This window comes from Scylla paramamosain, chromosome 38, assembly GCF_035594125.1.
Source record: "Scylla paramamosain isolate STU-SP2022 chromosome 38, ASM3559412v1, whole genome shotgun sequence".
Classification (NCBI taxonomy): Eukaryota; Metazoa; Arthropoda; class Malacostraca; order Decapoda; family Portunidae; genus Scylla; species Scylla paramamosain.
This window is the reverse complement of record NC_087188.1, coordinates 4,123,535-4,141,246: the sequence shown is the minus strand read 5'-3', so window position 1 is coordinate 4,141,246 and position 17,712 is coordinate 4,123,535. Positions and strand designations below refer to the sequence as shown.

General features: G+C 40.0%; 1 protein-coding gene across 6 annotated transcripts in view; it reads left to right on the top strand.

Moving 5' to 3' along the window:
• Positions 1-17,712, top strand: part of LOC135091611 (tRNA-dihydrouridine(20a/20b) synthase [NAD(P)+]-like) — a 202,055-nt gene that overhangs the window by 64,002 nt on the left and 120,341 nt on the right. For all 6 annotated transcript variants that reach the window (XM_063989372.1, XM_063989376.1, XM_063989374.1 and 3 more), the window contains 2 exons: positions 6,072-6,249; positions 7,499-7,620. In XM_063989372.1, the coding sequence (XP_063845442.1) occupies positions 6,155-6,249; positions 7,499-7,620 (217 nt within the window). In that variant the 5' untranslated portion in view covers positions 6,072-6,154. The remainder of the gene's footprint in view (positions 1-6,071; positions 6,250-7,498; positions 7,621-17,712) is intronic.

Below are 17,712 nucleotides of genomic sequence, written 5' to 3'. Positions count from 1 at the left end.
AGAAATCACAAGGGGAGTTAGATTTTGAAAGATTTTGAAACTTTCTATTAATGAAGGAATTTTAGGCTAGTTGGAGAACAGACTTGGCATGGTTCTGGACAAAAATATAAAGTGAAAGAGATATTGGTAATGGACGGCTGAAGTACCTTTTGTGGGCCACCTCTCTTTCATGTATAGCACGAGAACAGGCTGTGTTAAACCAAAGTTTGGCAAATGTGCATTGTGGCCACTGAAGAACCTATTGGAAAAAATTAATTGGTTCCAGGGAACTAGAAAATAATATAAAAAATTCCACGATCTATAAAAAAAAAATAAAATAAAATAATAAAAAATGAGGATATTTGCAGTACAGTTACAATAACACAACAGACATATAGTCACTGCAGATAAAGTTGGACCCCTATCCTACTACAATGGAAAAAGTAAAAGTTACTACAAAAAATGAAACATAAAATATGATAATTTATGTATATTATATTTTTATGTAATATTTGGTTATGTCTCTCTTGGCCTTGATGATTGCTGAAATCTTTTGTGGCATGCTCTCAACAAGTTCAACAAAGTATTGTAGATCATTTTGCTGTACCACATGTCTTCAATGATCCACTGCAGCTGTGGGAGAGATGTGAGTTTTCCTCCTTCACTTTATCTTTCATGACTTTCATGCATTTTCAATAGGGTTAATATCAGGGCTATTTCCAGGCCATTCCAACACATTGATATTTTTCTTGCTAAGAAGTGTTTAACTGTTTTAGGAGCACAGCACGTGGCTGAGTCATTCATGAATACAGTGGTCCCATTAATAACAAAGTTGTCAAACAGATTATCGCATAACATTTCCTTGTATCGTTTGGAATTCATTGTTACACCATTTGGTAAGAAATATAATCCTCCTTGTCCCATCTTTCCACTAAAGCAGCTCCAAACCATTACAGAAGAGCTATGCTTGATTGCTGGTACTGCAAATTGCTGGTTGTAGTGGCTACAGTTAGATGGATGGCAAACCTTTACATGATGGAAGAAAATCACCTGGAAAGTACTTTCATCAGACCAGATAACTTCCATCCACTGGTCTTTAGTTCAGTCCTTATGTTTCATGGGACATTTCAGTCTTTTCTTCTTCATCTTGTCCTTGAGAAGCAGTTTGAGTGCAGCAGTACAATTAGGAAGCTTGAGGTCCTTTAGCAGACAATATTGTACTGTCATCTCTGAGACATCCTTGAGCTTCTCATTGCACATTTCCTTCAGTTGCTAGGCTGTTAAATGTGGGTTTTCTTCAAAGCAATCCATGAGTCCTATCTGTGCTCTTTGAAGTCCTTTTCTTGGCTTCAGGGTATGTTTTTGTGCTAGAACTTCATTTTGCGGGAGGTGGTATACAGCAGAAAGAAGCCTTTTTATGGTCGTCTTGCCATGTCCTAATTGCCTACATATTTCATTGATGAAGTCTGTTTCTTTCCTTAGGGGTTGAATATGACCCTTTTCTGCATCTTTGAGTGGCTTGGGATCCATGCTAGACATACGGGTAAGGTTTTGCAGCCTTGCAATAGTTAGGTATGGGAAAAAGAGGCAAGTGCAAATGGGAGCTCATATATACATCCTCCCTCATACATTACTAGGGGAGTGCTGAAGTTGTCTGGCTCACAAGAGTAGCTTGTATGCTCCCATAGCTGCCAGGTGTCACCAGAGAACAAAAAACCCAACTTAATCAGAACTTCCATGATATTGTCTGATTCCTATTTAATGTGCCTTTTTGAGCGTGAGGTGTCCAGCTTCATTTATGATGACCGTAGAGTGCCCTAAACTAATGTTAGGTTATTATGTGAATGAGCTTGTTTGGCTGGTACTGGTGGAGGTGGAGCTGGTGGACTGAATGTTTATGTTGTTAGTTCATGGTAAGTGCCACTGGTGACGAATAAGTGAGCAATGGCTCACATAGCTGGCGAGTTAGTCTTGGAAGTCTTAGTTTGTTTTTCTGATTAAATTTTTATGAAAGTTTCAGTACTCACACGAGTGGCAAGTTCATCTTGCTAATTTTGGTTCATTGTTCTGATTAAATTCTTATTGAAATTTCAGTGTGTTATGGCAGTTGTACGTTATAATGATCATGCATTGTCATGTACCCTACTGTATATTGTTTGATAATTGTGCAGTATAAACAGCATTATGTCTCTTATGTCTGAATAATAGTACTGTAGATGTATATTAGCTTATAGCATAAGACATTAAATATATGCCTCTTTCCCCAGTTCATTCCTTCACCCCTGCAACCTCTTTGCTTGGAAGCAATAGTCTCTCACAAAAATCTTACTTTTTTCTGTCATTACCTTTAGTGGCAGCCATTATGAGTATTTAAATAGAACTATAAGAAATAAATATTTATAGATATGCATAAAGCCTATAAGTATTAATTCCTTGTCGTATATAGTCAACATTACAGATCTCACAAATCAACCTTATAACTTTTGTTAGTGTATTGTGAAGCATGCTATATACCTAAAATGAATTACTAAATATGTAAGTAACATTTTTTGTAAAAAAAAAGTCAAATATGAGCTTTTTGCAAAGTCCATGACAACACATCAAGAATTAAATTTTCTGGCAGTATTTAACATCTACAGCTCTAATGCAAACTTTCCCATTACATACTTATAGGAGCAAATCAAGAGAGCATTATTTGCTTGTGCATGAGTAAACATGACCTCACAAACATCTCCAGTGAGGGGAAGAAAAACAAAACAGTTCTGAGTAAGATGACAGACAGTATTTCAAGTTCTCCCTTACAGCAGTGGTATCAAGAGAAAATCTGCAGCAATCAGAACTAGAGTAGGAGGCAACATGATTAGCATGACAGAGTTGTTGATAGAAGAGGGAAAAGGAGTAATTTCATAAGCCAGAAAACACTCAAAAGATTGAAAAGGAATGTAGATGATGACAGTGAGAACTGATTCCAAGACTGGGTAATGGTACTCAGTGCTGTTGTCATCAAACAGTAATTTGTAACTACATTGCCCTAATTCAAGTGTAATAAGTCAGCCACAGTAAAAAGAGAAGTGATTATGTGGCCCTCACTAGCATCAATTAGATTCTGAGCTGAGATGGTATCATAGGAAAGAATTGAGTCTAAAAATATCTCTAAAATCTTGAGCATTTGATCCAAGGGGAGGAATTCAGGTAGAACATCCAAGCGAATTAGTGCCCCCTCAAGCACAGTGTGATGAGTTAGCATGTTCAAGAGGATCCTTGCTATATGTTTGGAGTGTAGCAATAAGTTTGTTATGTAGATTTATGACCCTCCTATTAGCAGAATCAATGTTCACAAGATTATGATAGTGTTCATGCAAATCTTGTAAATCACCATCCATGGCAGTCCCCAAAAAAATGGCTAAGAAATCTTTCCAAAAGCATTAAGTAACCCACATTTGGAACAGGCTTGCATTGGGTGTTTGCTATAATCATGCACAGCTGTGGCAAGTTTGCCAGAGTGGAAGGATATTCTAGATTTTAAAAGACTGAGGATAGTTTGAGCATGGAGATAAGACAGCATTTGAATTTGTTGAGATAGTTCAGTATCAACTTGTTGAACAGAGGTGACCAAATGGGTAGCTATTTCTTTCAAGTCGTCAAATGGGAAAATTTAGGAATAGATAACATAGGAAATATTATATCATAATCTTCTGACTCTACCTATTCCTAACACTGACAATGCAATAAGAAGAAAGACAAAAAAAAGACTGACTGTACCAAAAGTTCATAAGCCAAAGGTGGAACTGTACCACAAGTTTGGAATAATTAAAACCTAATAATACCAAAGGTTCATAAGTCAGAAACCAAGTGAATGAAGACCCAGAGCACCAACAATCTAATAAAAAAAAATAAAAAAATGTGATCTCAAAAGTTCATGAATTACAGCCAAGGGAATCAAGACCCATAGTACTAACAATCTAATATATAGCTGATATAAGTTGATGGCTGTGTTAAGAGACCATAAAAAAAAAAAAAATTACAAAAGAATGAGACTGATAAGGAAACACAAGTAAGATTCTCAAAATTAGGAAAATAGGAAACAACTTCTATTGAAACCCTGTTTGTAATGAAGAAAAGTTTAATAGTACTTTAAATGACTTCTCTGTATAAAATTGTTGCTTTCCACCTGTTTCTATATCCATAGCAGGTATTATTAGTTCTTCTATCTTTTCACCTTTAACTGATCAAAATGCCACTTCCACACACCTTCCACAAGAACTGTAGCCTCTCCATTCTCACACTCTCATGCTCCTCTCCTCCCTTCACTCTCTGTTTCCAAAACAACTCTTTACTCTCACTGAACTCTTCACTCAGCTTCCAATCAAACTTCATCTACTCTGCTCTTAATTTCTTTAATAATTTCTTCAACTTTCCTCTTCCAAACATGCTTAGTTCATCTCTTTCATTTATATTTCTCTAGCTTATTTGCAACATTTTCTCAGTATTTTGGTGGGATCGATGGGTGTGGTACTTCACACTTCCTGAGATCAAGTAAAAGAACCTGGAGGAAACCAGTTGAGGGAAGATCAAGGGGAAGACAGATGGAGGGATGGAGTTATAGTAAAACTGCAAAGGATGTAAGTCAGAGGAAGATGCAAGGGACAGAAACAACTGGGGGAGACTCATATATGTTGCCAACCCTTCACTGTAGAGAAATGGTGAAAAGAAGACAACTTCCCGAAATTTAGCATTGCTATGTAGGGCGTAAGTACTGGAAGAGTAAGAATGGAGAGAGAGAGAGAGAGAGAGAGAGAGAGAGAGAGAGAGAGAGAGAGAGAGAGAGAGAGAGAGAGAGAGAGAGAGAGAGAGAGAGAGAGAGAGAGAGAGAGAGTGGGGATGTCTGCCGTGCGATGACTCTGCTTCTGTCTCACAGTTACATAAAAATTTTATACTCTCCACCCAATCTGTATCCCTATTTTAATTTCTGTACTTTCCCTTTAGTCCCTTCTGTTAAGCCTCTTGTAGTTTATAGCAGAAGAGTTACCCTTGACAAAGGCATAATCAGTATTCATTCAGACCCTTTTGTTTAGTCACAAGAATTCTCAAAAAGTAATTGTTTTATTGTGCCCGCTAGTAGAACAGCACAAGGCATGTGTGAGTGTATGTCACCAACCCACCCCCTCTCTTGTACCCCTCTCCATTGTAGCAGAGTGGGAGAGTGTTTTACCTCACCTTCCCATGCTTCTAAGTCAGCCATGGTCCATATCTTACAAGAGACAGACGTATCATGGTAGGCAGCATGTTCAGAGGAGATTGGGAGGGATACAGCTAGATGGGCCAGTTGCTTTAAGGGATATTTGAGTAAATTACTGCAGTACTGCTTATATGTGTAATGCTTAGGTGTCTCCATTTATCAGCCTGTGAGTGCATTTCCTTGCAAGGCACTCTGTGTATATTACAACATGACTCCTCATCTCCTCATGAGTCAAATACCTGGTGGCAATGAGTGGTCAGAGACTGTCCTGTTTGTATTTTTGGGAATTTGTTTGTGTACACAGTGTTTTTCTTAAATGCTACTGCTGGTCAAGCCTCCTGTAAGGTGTTTGGCCACAGGGGATGTTAAGTGCATAACTGTGTAGTGAAACTTTACTTCCTCAAGTTGAGGCCTGCTGTCCAGGAGGCTGTAAATGACTGTACTCACCTGGAGGACAGTGGGACAGTGGGTTGGATTTGTTATTTGAGGGCAGTTGTCCAACGAGATGTTATACCTCAACCCTTTAAAGTGTGTGACCCTTATTGTGATTGCCACTCCCTAGAACATGGCGAATTATTTTTCCCATCTGTTGGAGTGGTTTGGTAGTTGTTGTAATATTCCCTTGCCTGAAGGTAGGTGAAACTGGCTGGTGACCTCATTCTTGTAACCTGGTGTTATGACTTGTCTGTATAAAGGGTGCAAGAGTCAAAAGAGGACCTTGTAATTCATATTAAGCCCTGCACCAAGTCATGTTGGTGGTGACTTGGGGGAAACTAGCCCACTCTGAGGCAGTTGTGAGAGGGGCAGGAATTTGTAGTTGTAACAGCATTTTGTTATAAAGCACTTTTTTCAGGTAGGAAATAGCCCCAGCAAACCCTGAGATACCTGAACAAGAATTTGGGGTGACTAGACCCAGTAGCACCACAGCACATACCCATGGAGGAGCAGGAACACACTTATCTTCGACCGATGGAGCTGTTTCACACACGAGAGATGGTAACTGTGTGTGCACCAATGGTACGCTACTCAAAGTAAGTGTGTGTCTGAGTGTATGTACAAGCAAGAAAACTCTAACCTGGTATAAGCCTTACTGATGAAAATGCAAAACTGCGTGTGTCAGAGTTCTTTTCACTTCAGGATTGATATATTTTTATGTCGTCAGAATAGTTCACCAGTTTTCCTTTTTCTTTTTTACCAGGTTAGAGCTTTCTCAGTATTATGTGTGTTTGTATCTAGTCATATTTTATAGAAAATTTTGTCAAGTTTATTGTGTCCTGCCACATATTTTTCTTTATAAGTGTGAGTGCTTTTCACTTGCTATTTCCTCTTAGTACATATTATTTACTATTGCTGCCTGAAAATAATAATTATTTTATCTCTTTATTTAAACCTTTCTTAATTAGGTAATTTTTTGTTGTGTCCAACTAACATTAATTTTCTATTGTAAATCTTCCTCCAAAATATATAATAATGCAGGTACATTTTTCCTTAACATTCTACAACACATGCATGTTTTCTAACTGTGGCAGAACAAACTTAGTATTGTTCAAGGTTTCAGAATCTCAGTTTCTCCTTCGATCAACTTGACACATCCTTCCATGTAACTATTCCCTCTTTTTCCTCATTGACTCTCAACTGTCCCCTTCTTCTACACTGAACATCCCTAATCTGTCCTTTACTGATAATCTAAACTGCACACTTCACATTTCACACTGGACATTCCCAGTCTGTTCTTTACTGATAATCTAAACTGCACACTTCACATTTCATCACTAACTTAAAACTGCTGCTATGAAGTTAGATGTTCTGAGTCATCTCTGTACACAGGACTTACCTGTCCATGTATGGGATTTGCTTCACATGCATGGTGGGTTCCACTCATACTCCTCTTTTAGAAAAGATGGAATCAAAAGTATTTTGTCTTATCAACTCCTCTAACTGCCTTTCTCTTTTCACAACAATGTTGAATCTCATACAATCTTGTACTGCTATTTTTGTGCTAATTACTCTTCTTATTTTGCTAAATTCATGCCTCCCCTCTTCCCACAAGATTTTTTTTACTTTCCCACATTCCTATTGTGTCTACTTCCCTGATGTAAGAGGTAACCAGTATTGTTAATCTTTTATCTCTTTCACCAGCAAACTCTGGAATTCCTTGCCTGTTCCTGCATTTCACTCTTCCTATGACTTGTATTCTTGCAGGAGGAAGGTTTCAGTACACCTCTCCATAATCTTTTTGGTTCTTTTTCATTAAGGGATTGACACTTGCGCATGTTTCAGACTGGCATTCAGGAGCCTTGTGCGTATGTATGGCTGTGACCTTTGTTACACACCCATGATAACCTCGGACACCTTTCTTAGGGCAGTCCAAGCAAGGCATAGTGACTTCACCACGTCCAAAGGTGTGTATTTACTTAGTTGTATTGTATGGGAGGGGAGCTATGCTTGTGCTGTCTCATCTTTGTATCTCATGGTGTCTAACATGGCTTTAAATTCATTGTACACACTACCTCCTCATCCGGTCCGTTCCATATATCTACTACTCTATGGGGAAAGCTGTTCATTTTCATATTCCTTTTGTAACTATCTTTTTTGATCTGCCTTCCATTTTTTTTTTTCTATGTAAGAAGGACACTGGCCAAGGGCAACAAAAATCAATAAAAAAAATGCCCACTGAAATGCCAGCCCTGTAAAAGGGTCAAAGCAGTGGTCAAAAATTGGTGGATAAGTGTCTTGAAACCTCCCTCTTGAAGGAATTCAAGTCATAGGAAGGTGGAAATACAGAAGCAGGCAGGGAGTTCCAGAGTTTACCAGAGAAAGGGATGAATGATTGAGAATACTGGTTAACTCTTGCGTTAGAGAGGTGGACAGAATAGGGATGAGAGAAAGAAGAAAGTTTTGTGCAGCGAGGCCGCGGAAGGAGGGGAGGCATGCAGCTAGCAAGATCAGAAGAGCAGTTAGCATGAAAATAGCGGTAGAAGACAGCTAGATATGCAACATTGCGGCGGTGAGAGAGAGGCTGAAGACAGTCAGTTAGAGGAGAGGAGTTGATGAGACGAAAAGCTTTTGATTCCACTCTGTCTAGAAGAGCAGTATGAGTGGAAGCCCCCAGACATGTGAAGCATACTCCATACATGGACGGATAAGGCCCTTGTACAGAATTAGCAGCTCGGGGGGTGAGAAAAACTGGCGGAGACGTCTCAGAACACCTAACTTCATAGAAGCTGTTTTAGCTAGAGATGAGATGTGAAGTTTCCAGTTCAGATTATAAGTAAAGGACAGACCGAGGATGTTCAGTGTAGAAGAGGGGGACAGTTGAGTGTCATTGAAGAAGAGGGGATAGTTGTCTGGAAGGTTGTGTCGAGTTGATAGATGGAAGAATTGAGTTTTTGAGGCATTGAACAATACCAAGTTTGCTCTGCCCCAATCAGAAATTTTAGAAAGATCAGAAGTCAGGCGTTCTGTGGCTTCCCTGCGTGATATGTTTACCTACTGAAGGGTTGGACGTCTATGAAAAGACGTGGAAAAGTGCAGGGTGGTATCATCAGCGTAGGAGTGGATAGGACAAGAAGTTTGGTTTAGAAGATCACTTAATGAATAATAAGAAGAGAGTTGGTGACAGGACAGAACCCTGAGGAACACCACTGTTAATAGATTTAGGAGAAGAACAGTGACCATCTACCACAGCAGCAATAGAACGGTCAGAAAGGAAACTTGAGATGAAGTTACAGAGAGAAGGATAGAAACTGTAGGAGGGTAGTTTGGAAATCAAAGCTTTGTGCCAGACTCTATCAAAAGCTTTTGATATGTCCAAGGCAACAGCAAAAGTTTCACCAAAATCTCTAAAAGAGGATGACCAAGACTCAGTAAGGAAAGCCAGAAGATCACCAGTAGAGCGGCCTTGACGGAACCCATACTGGTGATCAGATAGAAGGTTGTGAAGTGTTAGATGTTTAAGAATCTTCCTGTTGAGGATAGACTCAAAAACTTTAGATAGGCAGGAAATTAAAGCAATAGGACGGTAGTTTGAGGGATTAGAATGGTCACCCTTTTTAGGAACAGGTTGAATGTAGGCAAACTTCCAGCAAGAAGGAAAGGTAGATGTTGACAGACAGAGCTGAAAGAGTTTGACTAGGCAAGGTGCAAGCACGGAGGCACAGTTTCGGAGAACAATAGGAGGGACCCCATCAGGTCCATAAGCCTTCCGAGGGTTTAGGCCAGCAAGGGCATGGAAAACATCATTGCGAAGAATTTTAATACGTGGCATGAAGTAGTCAGAGGGTGGAGGAGAAGGAGGAACAAGCCCAGAATCGTCCAAGGTAGAGTTTTCAGCAAAGGTTTGAGCAAAGAGTTCAGCTTTAGAAATAGATGTGATAGCAGTGGTGCCATCTGGTTGAAGTAGAGGAGGGAAAGAAGAAGAAGCAAAGTTATTGGAGATATTTTTGGCTAGATGCCAGAAATCGCGAGGGGAGTTAGATCTTGAAAGGTTTTGACATTTTCTGTTAATGAAGGAGTTTTTGGCTAGTTGGAGAACAGACTTGGCATGGTTCCGGGCAGAAATATAAAGTGCATGAGATTCTGGTGATGGAAGGCTTAAGTACCTTTTGTGGGCCACCTCTCTATCATGTATAGCACGAGAACAAGCTGTGTTAAACCAAGGTTTAGAAGGTTTAGGACGAGAAAAAGAGTGAGGAATGTACGCCTCCATGCCAGACACTATCACCTCTGTTATGCGCTCAGCACACAAAGACGGGTCTCTGACACAGAAGCAGTAGTCATTCCAAGGAAAATCAGCAAAATACCTCCTCAGGTCCCCCCAACTGGCAGAGGCAAAACGCCAGAGGCACCTTCGCTTAGGGGGATCCTGAGGAGGGATTGGAGTGATAGGACAAGATAAAGATATGAGATTGTGATCGGAGGAGCCCAACGGAGAAGAAAGGGTGACAGCATAAGCAGAAGGATTAGAGGTCAGGAAAAGGTCAAGAATGTTGGGCGTATCTCCAAGACGGTCAGGAATGCGAGTAGGGTGTTGCACCAATTGCTCTAGGTCATGGAGGATAGCAAAGTTGTAGGCTAGTTCACCAGGATGGTCAATGAAGGGAGAGGAAAGCCAAAGCTGGTGGTGAACATTGAAATCTCCAACAATGGAGATCTCTGCAAAAGGGAAGAGGGTCAGAATGTGCTCCACTTTGGAAGTTAAGTAGTCAAAGAATTTCTTATAGTCAGAGGAGTTAGGAGAGAGGTATACAGCACAGATAAATTTAGTATGAGAGTGACTCTGTAGTCGTAGCCAGATGGTGGAAAACTTGGAAGATTCAAGAGCGTGGGCACTAGAGCAGGTTAAGTCATTGCGCACATAAATGCAGCATCCAGCTTTGGATCGAAAATGAGGATAGAGAAAGTAGGAGGAAACAGAAAAGGGGCTACTGTCAGTTGCCTCAGACACCTGAGTTTCAGTGAGGAAAAGAAGATGAGGTTTAGAAGAGGAGAGGTGGTGTTCTACAGATTGAAAATTAGATCTTAGACCGCGAATGTTGCAGAAGTTAATAAAGAAAAAGTTGAGGGGGGTGTCAAGACACTTAGGGTTGTCGACAGAAAGGCAGTCTGACCTGGGGACATTTATGGTCCCCTCCCCAGATGGGGACTCCAAGGCTGGTGTAGGAGTCGCCATGATGATTTTAAAATTTTTGAGTGAAGGGTGTGGGTGTTATTAGGTGCTTGTAGTGTTGTGTGGAGGAAGAGAATTGTCTTAAGAGGGCAGGCTGTGACTTTCCCCTTGTGTTGTGAGACACAAAGGGAAATGTTCAGTGAGGTCACAGCTGGGTTTAATGATAAGTTCACAGCACCCCCTGAACTGAGCTTTAGACCTCACTGGGAGTAATTATCGTTTTGGCAGGTGTCTACTGCCTCCTCCCCTAGTATCTCTCATGTCCCATTTTATTAGGTCTTATCTATCGAGCACCTCCATATTCTTCGTGATTCTATAAATTGCTATTGTCTCCTTTATCCTTTTTATGTTTGTGTCATCAATTCCATTTTCATTAGCTTCCCCCTCATACAACATTTCCATCAAGCTTGGACCCAATTTTGTCACTGCTCTTTAAATCCTTTCAAATTTCTTGATGTTCCTATTTGTGCTTGGTGACCACACTGCTGCTGCATGTTCCAATATTGGCCTCATTAGAGCGATGATCAGTTTCTTTACTTATTCTTCATCCATGTCTGATAAAGTCTCTTCAACAATTTTATTTATTTTTTTCCCAGGTGACATGTTATCTGATATGAATACTCCCAGATCTCTTTCCAACTTTGATTTCTTTATTAACTCTCCTCCAAGTTCATCTATCGACAAAATCCTCTGCTTGCTCTTTCCAAAAACTCCATTGTCCTGCATTCCTTGATGTTGAATTCTATTTCCCATTTGCAGTTCCATTCCCAAATGTTATCAAGTTCATGGTGCAACATTTCACAATCATCCTCATTATTCACTCTCCTTAATAATTTAGCATCATCAGCAAAGAAATTCACATGACTATTAATTCCCTCATGCATGTCATTAATATGTATTGTAAACATAATTGGGGACAATACTGATCCATGTGGAACCCCTCTGATAACTTCCAAAGAGAACACTTGTCTCTAATAAACACTCTCATTTCCCTATCTTTCAGAAAGTCACTTATCCAATCCAGCAGCTTTCCTTGCATTCCTATGAACTTTAATTTCCTTATCAGTTTTTTTTTTGTGTAGCACTTGATTAAAAGCCTTTTTTTTTAAATTGAGGAATACACAGTCTGCCATTCATCTCTTTCTTGAATTATATTTATTATTCTAAAATAGAAATATATCAAATTTGTGGTATATGATTTTCCTTTATTAAATCCAAATTATCTTGTAGTTAGTGTGCTGTTTGCTTCAAGGTGTTTAGTCCATATGTCCTTAATAAGTTTTTTTTTGCAAATCATGGCTATCACACTTGTTAGTGATAGCTGGTCTATAATTGCTTAGGTCTTTTTGTCAACTCCTTTATATATTTGCTTTATTTTTATATATTTGCATATATTTTATATATTTGCTTTATATATTTGATTTTTTCCAATCTCTTGGGACTTTTCTTTAGTGATCTCTCTATAATGTTATGTATTTTATTTGTCAGCTCCTCACTACGTTCTTTTAGTATCCAGTTTGTGATTCCGTGTGGTCCATGTGACTTCCTCACAGAGGCAATAGACACCTACTGAAACGATAATTTATCCCAGTGAGGTCTAAAGTACTGTTCAGGGGGTGCTGTGAACTTATCATTAAACCCAGCTGTGACCTCACTGAACATTTCCCTTTGTGTCTCACAACACAAGGGGGCAGTCACAGCCTGCCCTCTAAAGACAACTCTCTTCCTCCACACAAAACTACAAGCACCTAATAACACACACACCCTTCACTCAAAAATTTTAAAATCATCATGGCGACTCCTACACCAGCCTTGGAGTTCCCATCTGGGGAGGGGACCATAAATGTCCCCAGGTCGGAATGCCTTTCTGTCGACAACCCTAAGTGTCTTGACACCCCCCTCAACTTTTTCTTCATTAACTTCTGCATCATTCGCGGTCTAAGATCTAATTTTCAATCTGTAGAACACCACCTCTCCTCTTCTAAACCTCATCTTCTTTTCCTCACTGTAACTCAGGTGTCTGAGGCAACTGACAGTAGCCCCTTTTCTGTTCCCTCCTACTTTCTCTATCCTCATTTTTTATCCAAAGCTGGATGCTGCGTTTATGTGCTCAATGACTTAACCTGCTCTCATGCCCACGCTCTTGAATCTTCTGAGTTTTCCACCATCTGGCTACGACTACAGAGTCACTCTCATACTAAATTTATCTGTGCTTTATACCTCTCACCTAACTCCTCTGACTGTAAGAAATTCTTTGACTACTTAACTTCCAAAGTGGAGCACATTCTGACCCTCTTCCCTTTTGCAGAGATCTCCATTCTTGGAGATTTCAATGTTCACCACCAGCTTTGGCTTTGCTCTCCCTTCACTGACCATCCTGGTGAACTAGCCTACAACTTTGCTATCCTCCATGACCTAGAGCAATTGGTGCAACACCCTACTCATATTCCTGACCGTCTTGGAGATACGCCCAACATTCTTGACCTTTTCCTGACCTCTAATCCTTCTGCTTATGCTGTCACCCTTTCTTCTCTGTCGGGCTCCTCCGATCACAATCTCATATCTGTATCTTGTCCTATCGCTCCAATCCCTCCTCAGGATCCCCCTAAGCGAAGGTGCCTCTGGCGTTTTGCCTCTGTTAGTTGGGGGGACGTGAGGAGGTATTTTGCTGATTTTCCTTGGAATGACTACTGCTTCTGTGTCAGAGACCCATCTTTGTGTGCTGAGCACATAACAGAGGTGATAGTGTCTGGCATGGAGGCGTACATTCCTCACTCTTTTTCTCGTCCTAAACCTTCTAAACCTTGGTTTAACACAGCTTGTTCTCGTGCTATACATGATAGAGAGGTGGCCCACAAAAGGTACTTAAGCCTTCCATCACCAGAATCTCATGCACTTTATATTTCTGCCCGGAACCACGCCAAGTCTGTTCTCCAACTAGCCAAAAACTCCTTCATTAACAGAAAATGTCAAAACCTTTCAAGATCTAACTCCCCTCGTGACTTCTGGCTTCTAGCCAAAAATATCTCCAATAACTTTGGTTCCTCTTCTTTCCCTCCTCTATTTCAACCAGATGGCACTACTGCTATCACATCTATTTCTAAAGCTGAACTCTTCTCTCAAACCTTTGCCAAAAACTCTACCTTGGATGATTCTGGGCTTGTTCCTCCCTCTCCTCCACCCTCTAACTACTTTATGCCACATGTTAAACAATGATGTTTTCCATGCCCTCACTGGCCTAAACCCTCAGAAGGCTTATGGACCTGATGGGGTCCCTCCTATTATTCTCCAAAACTGTGCCTGTGTGCTTGCACCTTGCCTAGTCACACTCTTTCAGCTCTGTCTGTCAACATCTACCTTTCCTTCTTGCTGGAAGTTTTCCTACATTCAACCTGTTCCTAAAAAGGGTGACCGTTCTAATCCCTCAAACTACCGTCCTATTGCTTTAATTTTTTGCCTATCTAAAGTTTTTGAATCTATCCTCAACAGGAAGATTCGAAAACATCTATCACTTCACAACCTTCTATCTGATCGCCAGTATGGTTTCCGTCAAGGCCGCTCTACTGGTGATCTTCTGGCTTTCCTTACTGAGCCCTGGTCATCCTCTTTTAGAGATTTTGCTGAAACTTTTACTGTTGCCTTGGACATATCAAAAGCTTTTGATAGAGTCTGGCACAAAGCTTTGATTTCCAAATTACCCTTCTACAGTTTCTATCCTTCTCTCTGTAACTTCATCTCAAGTTTCCTTTCTGACCGTTCTATTGCTGCTGTGGTAGACGGTCACTGTTCTTCTCCTAAATCTATTAACAGTGGTGTTCCTCAGGGTTCTGTCCTGTCACCAACTCTCTTCTTATTATTCATTAATGATCTTCTAAACCAAACTTCTTGTCCTATCCACTCCTATGCTGATGATACCACCCTGCACTTTTCCACGTCTTTTCATAGATGTCCAACCTTTCAGGAGGTAAACATATCACGCAGGGAAGCCACAGAATGCTTGACTTCTGATCTTTCTAAAATTTCTGATTGGGGCAGAGCAAACTTGGTATTGTTCAATGCCTCAAAAACTCAATTCCTCCATCTATCAACTCGACACAACCTTCCAGACAACTATCCCCTCTTCTTCAATGACCCTCAACTGTCCCCCTCTTCTACACTGAACATCCTCGGTCTGTCCTTTACGTATAATCTGAACTGGAAAATTCATATCTCATCTCTAGCTAAAACAGCTTCTATGAAGTTAGGTGTTCTGAGATGTCTCCACCAGTTTTTCTCACCCCCCCAGCTGCTAACTCTGTACAAGGGCCTTATCCGTCCATGTATGGAGTATGCTTCACATGTTTGGGGGGGTTCCACTCATACTGCTCTTCTAGACAGGATGGAATCAAAAGCTTTTCGTCTCATCAACTCCTCTCCTCTAACTGACTGTCTTCAGCCTCTCTCTCACCGCCGCAATGTTGCATATCTAGCTGTCTTCTAACGCTATTTTCATGCTAACTGCTCTTCTGATCTTACTAACTGCATTCCTCCCCTCCTTCCACAGCCTCGCTGCACAAGACTTTCTTCTTTCTCTTGCCCCTATTCTCTCCACCTCTCTAATGCAAGAGTTAACCAGTATTCTCAATCATTCATCCCTTTCTCTGGTAAACTCTGGAAATCCCTGCCTGCTTCTGTATTTCCACCTTCCTATGACTTGAATTCCTTCAAGAGGGAGGTTTCAAGACACTTATTCATCAATTTTTGACCACTGCTTTGACCCTTTTATGGGACTGGCATTTCAGTGGGCATATTTTTTTATTGGATTTTTGTTGCCCTTGGCCAGTGTCCTTCCTACACAAAAAAAAAAATCATTAACTTTTTTTATTTCTTGAGTTGTGATCTCTTTATTCCCCATAGGAACTGATCTTTCTCATTCTTGTCCTTCCTCACCCTGATCACCCTCCCTTGTAAAGACTGCTTGGAAGTGCTCATTCATAATCTCAGCCATTTCCAAATTGCCTTCATATCCCATTCTATCCCTGCATAACTTCCTTATTTCTTGTTTATTTTTCAGTTTGCCATTCACAGATCTACAGAAGAGTTTCCTTTTTTTTCAATTTGCTATTCACAAGTCTATAGAAGATTTTTGTTGATTCTTACACTTGTCAATTTTTTTTTTCCTCCCTATGTATTTCCACATATTTATTTCTTGCACTTACATACTCCAGCCACCTCTCTGGATGTCTCCTCTATCTCTTTCATGCCCTGTCTCTTCTTTCCTTCACTTCACCTCACCTATTAAATGACTCATTACTTTTAGTCTTCTTATGTTTTAATTTTGGTACATGTTCCACTCCCTTTTTATAGATATCTGCCATAAAAAAGTTGTTCCATTCTGGCTCTTTAAAAATGTTTTCCAAGTTCTTCAGAGTCTGTTTTACTATAAACTAATCTCCTTTCCTTGTGCTCTTCTTTCCTTACAAATGATGCATCTCCTAAAAAATCTATTTCAATCAATATGTGGTCACTGTTGGCAATAGGATGATTGTAAGTAACCTTTCTGACTATCTCAGGCTCTTTGTTGAAGATTAGTCAAAGTTGTGAGGGATCATCATTATTTCTTTATCTGGTGTTCTGCTGAACCTGCTGTGTCATTGTGTTCTCCATAATCATGTTGAGCAATATATATCCCCGGGAATTTTCACCTCCCTCAGTTGTCAGTTCCTTCCAGCATACTTCTTTACAATTAAAGTCACCCCTAAGTACAAGTTTGTCATTATCCTTCGTCAATTCCATTAATGACAATTTTATATTCCTTAGCATCTAGGCATGTTCTGCTTCTCCCCATGATCCTGTTTTAGGTGGAACATACTGTATTTGATGGCTCATAAGATACACCTTTTCTCCAAAAAAAAATGTCTCAGGAAATGAGCCTGCGTCCTTTGAGGCCAAGGTTCAGCATTGAAGCAGTGGTTGATGGTAAGTCTATGGCAACAGAGTCTCTAAAATCAAACCCCAGACATCTTTGCACATGTAAACAAAGTGATGATTGGTATTGCACCATAAAACAACTCTTTCTTTCAGGGTAACAATATATAATGGATCATACTTGCTGGTAATTCTCATAGAATGACACCAGTCAGGAAGAATTTGATTAAGTGACCATGCACCACGCACTGCATGTACCAAAACAAACAAGCGATTAGTTATGTGCTGAACCCGGTGACAAAGGTGAGCTTCATTGCGTTCTTTACAGTGTGATGCTGTTGCTTCTTGAGGTAAGACACACTTTCATACAATTAAAATTGCTCCTATCTTTTAACATGCTCATGAACAAACTTTATTATCCTTGTACTCTCTCACAGTCACTGCCGACACCATATGTTTACATCTCACAGCAGGATTGTTACGTAGGCTACTAGCAAATATTGAAGTTTTTAAATGTAAAATATTGGGATCTAATAATGATCTAAATGCATGTGAGAGTCTTCAGATGTCATGTGAAATCCTTCACTTCATATTCAGAGCTTAAATTCACTCAATTATCTTTTTTTTTTCTTTTCAATGTCTGCCATAACTGGGTGCGTCTTATGAGCCCATGCGTCTTATGAGCCATCAAATACGGTAACCCACAACAAAATCTCTTCTTTTTATGTTTCCATCTCCCAATCTGAACCTAATTATTTTAGCACTCTCCTTTCCACAGCTGGCTCTACTCACTTTTGGGTTCTTTTTAGTCACTACCATGACTCCACCACCCTGTTTACCCTTCCTGTTTGTTTAACCAAGCATCACACTGTCCATTCACAGCACTGCTCAGTAATAATTGATCTGTTTTTTTAATCAA